Source organism: Amblyomma mixtum, chromosome 2 (genome assembly GCF_055824585.1).
Source record: "Amblyomma mixtum isolate Tamu chromosome 2, ASM5582458v1, whole genome shotgun sequence".
Classification (NCBI taxonomy): domain Eukaryota; kingdom Metazoa; phylum Arthropoda; class Arachnida; order Ixodida; family Ixodidae; genus Amblyomma; species Amblyomma mixtum.
The window spans coordinates 25,792,836-25,803,843 of record NC_143013.1 but is presented as its reverse complement, the minus strand read 5'-3'; the positions used below and the strand labels follow the sequence as shown (position 1 = coordinate 25,803,843).

The following is an 11,008-nucleotide window of genomic DNA, read 5'->3' as shown; positions in this document are numbered from 1 at the left end:
CAGTCACCAAAAAGCCTCTTCGATACGACAGTGTGAAGAACGTGCTGATATCAGACGAGCTGGCAAAGGCGTACCCCATACAGAACGGTATTCCTAACTTGCTTCCCAACAGTGCGGTGTCGCTGGACGAACTGTGAGTGGAGAGGTCAAGCTGCGAATTAGAATGTATAGAATCTGTCAACCAAATTATAAAGTAAACAAATTGTTTCTATTACTCGTTTTTGATTCTATAGTTTTTCTCCAACTTCACTTTGTTCTAATGGGTTACACATGCTGACGGCACACCATATAAATCACATAAGCGGTGACTAAATGCACAGGCCCGCAGCACCCCTGTGGAGTTCCAAACCTATTCGAAACGTAGTGTGCATTTACGGCGCATTCGTGAAGGCGTTCATCTAGCTCAGTTTTGAATATGTCTCTAGCAGTGCTCTTATCTGTGGCCTACCGGTACCTAATCAAAACACATCAAAACTGCCTCCTTCATAAGAAATCTAGAGGTGTAATTTTTTTTAGGAACCGCAGCTCATTTGAGTGTTGTAACGCTCTGTGCCTTTATAGTCAAGTCAGGAACTGCTATTAGCCAAAATAAGAGGCGACATAATCCCACGTTTGATGTGAAACATGGCTGTGTCTAAGTTATTTGGAACTTGCAGTAGCCTGTAATTTTTTTGCAGTAATGAGCACGTCTATTTCAGTTCATGTAGTGTCCATACAGGGCATGCTACACTCTATTCCAGGATTACTTTTTTATTTTTCTTAAGTGGCAACTGTACAGGGAACATTCTCTGGCATTTCTATAGCCTGTTGTAGCAGAAAACAACAGCCTTGACCTGCTGACAAAATATAATGCAACAAAGTCGAAAATGACGTGCCGCAAAAATATTACACAAATTTCAAGAGGGAGGGAGCAAACAATGACATACTTACTGGGACAGAAGCCTAGCTTAAAAAATAGACTTTAAAAAACCACTGCTTTCTTGGGCTCAATGCCGCTTTCTTGTATCTTATACCACTGCAGTTGTGCAAGGGGACAGATACAAATCATACATGCAGCAAAATATTCTGGTCAAACGTTTAGGGGAATCCCCCAAGCTGGAGTAGATTTGTAATAAGGGAGTAATTACTCATTGACGTCCACCGAAGTGCAGCCATACGGCTACAAAGGAAAGCTTTGTAGCCATATGGCTGCGCTTGGGTGGACGTCAATGAGTAATTACTCCCTTATTAGAAAAATATTCTGTCAGCAGCTTCAAGTAAAACACTTTGCCAATAAGTTGTTGTATGCTGACATGTGCAAGATATGACAGGTGTCCACTGTTCAGTCTTATTAACGTCCACTGAATAAAGAAGTATTACAAAGCATAAATCACGTTTCTGATGGTTGGAAAATTCTAAAATGAAGCTAAGTTTTCTTATTGGAAATAGTTTTGTCATGATGACCACTACTATTAAACAAATCAGGCTAGATGACGACTTGTATAGTGGAGGCTGTTCAATGTTGAAGGTCGGTTCTGCTTAAATTCAGTTGAGGGCATCAGGCAAATGTATTATGTCCAAGCTTCAGGCTATACAACTGATTAGTCATAGCTAGGTTTAGTTTTTATTGCTAGCTATTTGGAAGAGTGGATTAAAAGGCAATCACAGAGGTGCAATGTCAATTGCTCTTCATTCTTTCTTTTTATCTTTCAATATACCAAGAGCATATCAGTAATGGCCAGTGTGATGCCAGAATGAAGAATCAATGTAATACTGAAACACTGCACTGTCTTTGTGCATAGCAATTATATAAACCTTCTGAAAATGGTTTCACGTGAGAAAGGCACTTTAGAGGTTCACCGGTGTGAGCGCCACTCGACATGAGATAGCAAGTAGATTCAGACACTCGGAGACAAAAAGCATTGTGTTCAAGCTTTATAATCCAGCAGTCTCTTGTATCCATGGGTTAAACTTGTGGACCTTGGTGTAGAATCCATATTTGCCTTTTGACAAACAGCTCTGGTCTCCAAAGCTGACAATGCCAACGACATAGTATTTGCCATTGCTTTCCGTGACAAAGGGGCTCCCACTGTCTCCTTCGCAGGTATCTCTGTGCGTCTGGCCCTTGGAGTAGCCAGCACAGAACATGTTGTCTGTTATCTGAAATATTGTAGAGATAGGGCATTAGCTCATTATAGATATTTAATATTTGTACACATGGGAAAAAGGGCTTCAAGGTTTGTGTTGTATGTAAGTGTGGGCCATGCACAGTGTCATGTTTGTTATTGTTAGCATTAAGAAGAGCCACAACCGATGAAAACACAATCTCTCTTGAGAGTTAATGGTTCCACTATTTTTTTCTGCAGCGTGCAATGCATCTTGAAGTGGTTCTTTTTTAGATTGAGGTGTGACGAGTGATGGTTATGAAATATATCAGAGGGGCTTAGAACCGTTACATGCTGTGCATGTCAATTGTGGTTTCCTCTGTTCCTCACCAATTTTACTCATAGCTTTAAGCGTTTAAGACACTTACGTTGGTCTCGTTACTGAGGGGCGCTGATAATCTCTAACAGGCGCGCATCTGAATAGGCGTGATCCATCGTACAAACCCGAACTATGTTCTTATTGGTAGATCCACTCTGCGCCGCAGGCAGGTCGTGTGTCACGTGACAGGGCGGTACGGAATCACTGGGCCACCTTAGAATCGCACAGCGTGCGGTTCGTCCGCTGCGACTCTGGAACCATCTTGTCACAAACCTTGCGTTACTAAAAAAAAAACTAAAAATGTGCGCTTTATGGCGTGCTTTCATACGTAAGTGTGTGCATCAGCATACCCGAGTTGAGATCCAGCGAGACAGAGCGATCAGGGCAGCCCACCTCCAGTTCGGTGGACGCCTTGCAGATGACGGGTGTCTTGATGGGGACGCGTATCTCCTGGAGGACCTTGGAGTGGTCGGTCTTTTCGGTCTTTCCCCAACCAGACACTACTCCGTGCACGTCTCGCTTGGAGAAGAACTCCTCCTTCACGAAGTCCGGGTCACCGAGCGCCGCGGGCCGCACGTAGTCGCTGAAATCGATGTCAGAGTCCATCTTGACCAGGGCGATGTCTGCGTCCTAATTGGTTAGGAAGGTATGGGAGAGGCTGTTGAGGAGCATCGCTTGTAGCTGGCTTTAAAAACAGGGCTGATAGACTGTTTCGAACTAGGACTCTTGTCTTCCGTACCGAGCGTATGCCTCCTCATCTCGACAAGCTCGCATCGAGTTTGGTAGGCGTCCATAATTTCAACCAGCGCACAAGAGACGAACCCGACAACATATTTTGCTAATGCAAGTGTTTAAGCACCGAAAGGCATTACGAACGACGTCAGACGAAGTGAATTAGAAAGAGCGCTTAAAACACCGCGCAGTTATTAGATTTTTCACTTTGCACAGAGTGATAACACCATTCTGAGCCTTCGTCGTAGTTTGAGTAACAACTAAATCATCCCGCGAAAGACACAACATTAAAATTTGTTTATGAAAGTCAGAAAGTGGTCTTAGTGTTTGAAATAAAAATTTAAATAATATAGGGCAGCTTTGCCCCCGTCTAATGATGTCTATTTTAAGCCAGTTCTTATGATTTCGCGGTTAATTTTACGTCTCTTTGCCCTTTACTTTTGTTTGCTTGCTTCCTCTTATTCCGTTTTGCTGTTTTTGCTTGTATTCGTAATATTCATAATGAATGCAACATATTCATAACGTATTCGTAATGCAGCGTTCAAGGGACTACAGGTGTGCGAATAAATAAGTAAAAGCTTGCAAAGTCGTTTGGAACGTGCCTGAGAGACTTTGTCATAGTCGGGGTGGATGAAGACGCTCTCGACACGGGCGGCTAGTTGGTGAGGCTCGGAGACGAATTGGTTGTGCTTTCCCAGCAACACCTGCAGCTGCGACGGCTGGGCGCCCTTTCCCAGCAGCTCGAAGCAGTGGGCAGCCGTCAGCACCCAGCGCTCGTTGAGGAGCGCCCCGCCGCAGTGGGCAGGAGAGTCCGGAAACCTGAACAACACCTTGCCAACCCCAGGTCGATCCCAGCATCAGAAGCAGACACTCCGGTCACTGGACAGTGAAACAAAATGGCGTCTCCTGGCCGAACAACAGTTGCCCCCGCCATAAACGGGGGCATTGGCTTGTGCAGGCATGTGAGCAGGATAAGTAAAAAAAGCTCTCATAATTAAAATTAATGCGCTAACTTTATGAGGCACAAGAAGAGAAGATGGTTTGGTTTGGTTTTGTTTATGGGGTTTAACGTCCCAAAGCGACTCAGGCTATATGAGAGACGCTGTAGTGAAGGGCTCCGGAAATTTCGACCACCTGGGGTTCTTTAACGTGCACCGACATCGCACAGTACACGGGCCTCCAGAATTTCGGCTCCACAGAAATTCTACCACCGCGGCCGGGTTTGAACCCGCGGCTTCAAGAAGAGAAGAAAGCAGGATGTCATCGAAACTAATTCACTATGGCTGGAAATTAAAATTGAAAAGAAACAAGTAACAAAAAGATTCAGTGTAAGGACCTTAGGAGAACAAAAGTTTATTGTAATCCGAAAGCATTAGTACCCGTCGGAAAAAATTGTCAGCGTTGGCGTCGGTTTGAAGCCTCGCAGCCGCAGCGACCGGCAGCTCCGGCAAGTAACCTAGGTGGGCCACCTAGGCGCCTGATTGCGAGCAAACTGACCACCCTGGCAGGTGGCAGTTAAATTAATGACTGGCCTCTAAAGGTTGCTCGGAAAGAGCAAACTGGATCGCACAAACCTCTCGGGTGGCAGCACCTGCCATCTAAGGGCAGAGGCGCATCGTTTAACTGCTGCACCACTACGCCAGGAATGGTCATAAGACTTCCAGGGATCTGGGTAAAAGTCAAGAATTACTGATTCCGCATATATCGGCATTAACGTCATCGCGTCATACCTTTAAGACGGAGCTTAAGTGTCCCCTCCTATTTTTTTCCCCCAATACCTTCCCGCAAGACCAGTGCGGTTAATGCGGCGCAGAGTATGCGTTAGCATTAGTGTACCCTCGAACCGAGCAGCCGCGTCCGCTAACGGGTTCAGACTGTGGGAGCGGGTAGCGTGACCCAGTCCGTCAATCACCGCGTGACCCGTCGTACCCCCGCGCCGCCCTCCCGGCCAACCCAATCGCGGTGTGGCACGCCGCACTCCTGTCCACATTTCCCCTCCCGCCACCCTTTGCCTCCCACCCTCTCTTCTTATCTCTCCCACTTTCGCGCTCCCTTCTCGGGTGATCTCTCTCCCCATTTTTCCACCCGCCAGCCAAGGCTTCAGACGGACGGACGCAGAGATTTTTCCAACACGCGGGTTCTAATGCTAGCCCATTAAGAAATAGAACAAAATTACACCACCTGCCAAGGGTGAGAACCCTTCTTGGCTTCTTTCCCTCCGACTACTTTTCCGCCATCAGTGGTGTCGTCGTCATCGTCGTCATCGCTGTCCAGCGGCCTGCTCAGCACGGGACGGCCGTACACTGAAACGATGGCAGTGCGTATGTTTTCATTCTTACTACAGCGAGAGCTTACAAGGGTAGACGTGCAGGCTAGTTGGTGAACCATGATTATTCCCCCAATACCCCAATAAACAGCGAGAGCTGTTTATGGGGCAGCTTCGGTCACTGGCGACGTGTAACCCGTTCCGCGCGGATGGATAAAGCGGGTGAGGATGGTAGCTGATTGCGGAACTCGCAGCGCGGGCGAACTCTACACCCTGCTTTCTTCGCAGCCGGTGGTGAACCAAAGCATTGCGGAAGCATGGAGGGGAGGGAAATTTTCAGTGCCAGCCATGCCAACGGGCTCGGCACTCCTAGCAGGGAGTGCCGGGTGCACAAAAAGGGAGGGAGCGCACAAAAAGTTTTAGAGCGCGCACACGAAGCATAGCTCTGTCTGAATTCAGCGCATTATGCGACATAGTGCAATCTTTGTCAATATATCCTCCTTTTTTTTTTTGTGCGATAGCAAGCTTTGTTGCCTGACCGTATTAGAGTTTGTTCATGTACAGCAGGGTTAACTCTGAAACCAAGTTACATAGTTCCAAGGAACACAACTGCGGACCAACAGCAGAATCATTACAATGGTAAAATGCCCAGCGCCCATTTTGATGATAGCATAACTCCATGCGCTTTCAAGGATGTACTACGTACAAGATAATAGCCGTTAGATGTTTGGCTGAGCTCGTATAATCACAAAAGTGATGAGCCTCGAGCTCCTTTTTGCCTGAGGCGACTGTGGACAATGTATTTTTGGCCGCTACTCCTACGGCCTGCGAAAAAAGGGGGTCAAAACTATCAGGCATTCTTTTCTCCTCAAATGCGCAAGCAAGCTTTCATGATAAACGCAGTCATTCGTAAAGAACAGCGTTCATTACACATGCAAAACAACGTTGAGGAGTGCAGCCTTTGCGGTCATCCTTTGGTCATTTCACTGCCTGGTTAGCTCCACTTAACTCTTCTATCAGGGCTTAATGTGACTGTGGTTGCGAAGGGCAATTACTGCCTGATAATGACAAGAAAGTGTAGGATTTCTGCCCATTGAATGTTACCATCTTCTGTGGGGTTGACCCTGACGAAAAAGTGGCCTTCCTCGACGTCGTTGTCCAAGGCGAACTTGAGGCTCAGACGAGGGCTTTTGGTGGTCGCGTACTGGTGCTCCGATGCAGCTCCGCAGAACGAGCCCAGGTTTGAAAAACCTGCCAAGACAGTAGAATACTCGTTTGCAAGTGTCTTTTATGTGACAGTTGCGTGCAGTGAAGTTAGAACGTTCTTGAAGACCAAATAAGGAAAAACATCAACCATGCCGCGCAAGAGAAGCTAAGCGGCTAACTTTTCACCCGTAAGGACCAGTTGTCCGACTCTCTGTGTTACTGCACTTTCGTTTGACTGGTGTATATCACTTCTCGTTTTATCACCTATATCTGGATTACCTTGCCAGGTACGTACGTACATTACGGGGTAAACATGTCAAGTCACAATTAAAGTTCGACCTCATCTGGTTGAACTTGCCTAATGTCTTACCTGTAATTCATCTTTTGATAGGTGGGTACTGTGATTAGCTGCTATGAACCACAGCAGACAGAGCGCTGTAGAGTTGCGTCATTCGAAAAGACGTTACAGAAAAGCCTTCATTCAGCGCCATCAGCAAAGCTTGCGCATGCGTTCTTCAATGGGCTGACAACCAGATAACACTCTTGTGACCTGATTTCCAGCGAATTCACAAAATGCTGTAAAGAGAGACAGTATCGCGCTTGTACCCGTTATGTTTGAGGTTTCGGCAGCCTCCAGTTTGGACCTGCCGCAGGCATCGTTGCCTTCGTTGAGGTACACGTCAGCCAAATCGAGCCTGAGCACGAAGTTCCTATCAGCCGCCTCCAGAACTGCCTCGCACCTCATGGGTGGCTGGGAACCTTTTGGGTAGTGCGGGCTCTTGAACGTTGCTGTGGCACCGAAGAACTCCAGCTTGCAGGGTCCTGAAAGGGACCTTCCTGGTGATCCGTTCTAAGTGTGGCGCTGCAGTCGTCTGCAACTTATCGCGATGAAATGCTCTGAGGGCAGGTGGCTGTCGCATACGTACCCGATATGCTTACTTGTGTAACGTGCGCAGAGGAGGATAGGTGGCAAAACCTGCGGGTTGCATTGACATGCACTTGTTGATAACAGCCATCAGCCGCAGTTTGCCTCGATGCATTCGTGTAAGAACGTGCATACACAGTTGAGGCCCGTTGTAACTAAGTCGAAGGGGCCCCGCACCTCTTCGTTATAGCAAGCGTTACAGCCGTAGGTGACCTTGGCCGCAACAACACCGTGGCCGCAACTGTTGCATGCGAGTGGGCTCACATGCCACAGTATAGACCTAGGGCAACCTTGTTATCGTTTAGCATATCACCGATGTGTGTTGAGGCAGCTTCTAACGCGTACACCGAGCGGCCCAGACGAGGCCGAAGATCCACGCCAACGCGCCCAGTCATAATTCAGACGCACGCGCAGACGGCAGCATTGCGATGTTCTCAGGAAAAATCAGAGATCGTAAGGGTTCGTAGATCAGGGTATGACGGAAGCTTGAAGGTAAGGATTCCGCTAGAAAGGTGACCTACTACGGAGGTAAAGTTTTGCAGAATTATAAGCATGTGGATCTACGCCAACAGCACGGTGTAAGAAATGGCCAACAGCAAAGCAGACCACACGATCGATAAATTGTCTACGACAATCGCTCAGATTACCGGGATGATCACAGGAGTATCGAACAAAAGGAAAGGAACAAAAGGAGGACACCCTCAAACTGTTAGAGCATTTGTATCTAATAGGGTAACAGCCTACCATATCATTGCTTACCTAGGTCCGAGAAAGACTGTCGTTTGAACTGTCGTTTAATGATCTTTCTTTCTCCGTCCTCGAGTCAGGCATACTTACTGGTTAGTTTCCTAGTTCTTTGCCGCCACTGTGAGTCAACGCTTTTTCTGTGTAAGTATTTAAACACCTTAGTTGACCTCCTGTTATCATCCGGTTTCCTCAGGCGTTCTTCATATAGTATTTTACTCTCAGCTTCCCGTGCTTCGAAGGATGTCCAGCCCATATCCCCCTGTACTGCCTCGTTTGTGATTTTGTCGTGGGCACCTACTGCTAATCTTCGAACAGCTCTCTGATTTACTTCTAATCTCGACTGAACTTCTGCCTTTAAACACAGAACCGCATTCCCGAAAGTAAGCCCCGGTACCATTATTCCTTTCCAAATACCTCCCAGTACTTCATATTTGCCGTAGCCCCATAATTCTCTGTTTCATTATTCCGGTATCTCTTCGCCCTTTTGCCCCAAGAGACTGTTCGTGCTTTTCTGTGTACTCTGCCCTTCGTTTAACCATACCCCGAGATACTCCGATACCCCGAGATAACCATACCCCGGCCACTCTGGGTATATCATGGCCTTCTTTAGTAAGCAACTGATCAGTTGTATCGTTGAAAATCATCACACCTTTATTAGTTGCGCTAAAACTGAAACCTATAGAGCACCTCCTTCGTCTCCACAGCAATTAACCAGAGTTTTCAAATCTTCCTGGCTATCTGCGAACATTACCATACATTAAACACGGGAGCCGTTGCTCAACGACCTTTCCGCCTAATCTGTACGACAGATTATAACCTAGATTACTTTCCTGTAGCCTTCTTTCCATATTTATAATATAAAGCATGAACAGCACCGGTGGTAGAGGACAACCTTGCCTTAATCCTTTGTGTAACTCCACAGTCGCGCTTTTTGTTCCTCCACAGTTGTCGTACACAGTCGCGACGCCCCCTGGTAGGCGCGCTGCGCGCAATACGAGTTCGCGGCGCGCTCGAGGGAAGGCGCCAGTGGCGATCGCGGCGGGGTCGGCGGCGGAGTGGGCGCACGGATTACGTAACGAGTTCATCCACACCACGGTGTAATCCACACGCATCCTCAGGCGATTGAGGAGGTGCCGGTGGAGGCTTTACTTGAGGGAAGGTATGGCGCTGTGGAAGCTACGGGACCCGCAGCGTCAGTTCGCGCTCGCGGCATGACCGTATTTGAGTCTCACAATACGGCGGTCCAGCACGCTCGGATCAATCGAGGCAATGCAAACGTCTCGCACTATTCCACTGCATCGCTGTGATTTGCGCAGCTATATTCAAATGAGTTTTTGTGGCGTATGTGGGCTTTCGCAGGCATTATCGATAACCATCGCAGCCATGGTAAGCAGCTCCATGCATAGTAGGAGATTACTGCAGAAGCCAATGGAGCCATATGCCATTTAGGCGACCGTAACTGCCAGGTAACCCTGCATCATATTCGTCGCTGCAGCTACCGTGGGCCTGATGTGAAACTAAGCGCTGACCTTTCCTGGTTGTTTTTTAATAAAGCTGGACTGATGCAGCGCGGAGGGTGCTATCTTATCGTACGTTATGCGCTTAACGATGTTATAATGCCTTCATTTGCCATGCTTTTTGCAACGTGACACGAGCGTGGGCTCTGAAATGGCTGTGAGAGTGGAGCTACCAACGAAGGTGATCATTTGGCGTTGTACCAACCGATAAGCATTAATTAGGAGTCAAACAGCTCAGCGCGTTCGTTCGTCGAACCGAGGTTGTTTTTCGCGTGACTAGCTCAACTTCAAGGCTGTGGATCTCAAAGTCTGACGGATCTAAGACGGATGAAACACTGGATACATCGCAGCCCCAAGATTATGATCCTGGGGTTGTATCAGGCTGCCGTGGTTTCGTAAAAGATGATCCGTAAACAAGACAGAGCACGCAGACAGAAGGAGGGAATCGCTGGACAAGCTGACAGCGTTCCGCCATCTCGCAGATCGCGACACAAAGCCCCCCCCCCCCCCCCCCCCCCACACACACACACACACACACCCGCACTCGTCAGAGAATTAGCTCCTTTCTGCATTATACTTGATCAAAGTGTTCTGACCTTATGACGCACAGAAAAAGGCAGCACAACTCGCGAAGGCTCTTCATTCCCGACTGCTGCTGGCTGCTGGCACGTCGTACGTGATAAAACATAGCGGGAAACTGAGCGAGCATCTCCTTAGCACGGACGCGTCTGCCCGGTGGCACGTGCATGTGTTTCGTCCTTCGAAACGGGTGAGAGTGCGTATAACTGGTTTCTCCAGCCTCGAAGAACTCTGCAAACATTAGTCCTCGAAGAAGAAAAGGCGGCCTGTGTCGTTATAAGAGGGGAGGGGTGAGTGTTTCGAGTCTTCGTGCCCCAAGTCCGGACACGATGGAGGAAAATAAAAGCTGCTTGTCTAGTGGCTTTGCCAAAGCGGGAAGCAATGATGCATAGACAGCGTGTGTCGACACACGCCTGTTGCGAATCGGTTGTTTTGACTGCTCAAAGATGTTCCACTGAGGCAGCGTTGTTGCTGCTAATGTTCAAGGGAGTATTTTAGGTGTCACACGCTGCTTCGCAGCAAACAGATTGACCAGCATGTCGGCCAGCTGTTCATGCAAGAAAATTTTGCTGT

General features: G+C 47.9%; 1 protein-coding gene across 2 annotated transcripts; it reads right to left on the bottom strand.

Moving 5' to 3' along the window:
• Nucleotides 1–1,905: 1,905 nt before the first annotated feature.
• LOC149358742 (prothrombin-like) lies at nt 1,906–10,659 on the bottom strand. Of its 2 annotated transcripts, none has more exons than XM_089570921.1 (8): nt 10,453–10,659; nt 7,594–7,643; nt 7,274–7,489; nt 6,566–6,712; nt 5,377–5,498; nt 3,798–4,025; nt 2,814–3,093; nt 1,906–2,139 (listed from the first exon to the last, which is right to left on the bottom strand). In XM_089570921.1, the coding sequence occupies exons 1-8, from the start codon at nt 10,602–10,604 to the stop codon at nt 1,946–1,948; spliced, it is 1,389 nt and encodes a 462-aa protein (XP_089427047.1). In that variant the 5' UTR covers nt 10,605–10,659; the 3' UTR covers nt 1,906–1,945. The 2 variants fall into 2 exon arrangements, with proteins under 2 accessions (XP_089427047.1, XP_089427048.1); XM_089570922.1 differs by having other exon boundaries at nt 2,857–3,093.
• Between the last annotated feature and the right edge of the window lie 349 nt (nt 10,660–11,008).

What these genes read in the sequence shown, in the direction of transcription:
- LOC149358742 (XM_089570921.1), bottom strand. Translation starts at nt 10,604, where the DNA reads ATGCACGTGCCACCGGGCAGACGCGTCCGTGCTAAGGAGATGCTCGCT. An exon ending in GGTCAACCCCACAGAAGATG is followed by an intron (nt 5,499 to 6,565) that starts GTAACATTCAAT and finishes CCATCGTTTCAG; the next exon opens with TGTACGGCCGTCCCGTGCTG. An exon ending in CTCGCTGGATCTCAACTCGG is followed by an intron (nt 2,140 to 2,813) that starts GTATGCTGATGC and finishes ACAATATTTCAG; the next exon opens with ATAACAGACAACATGTTCTG.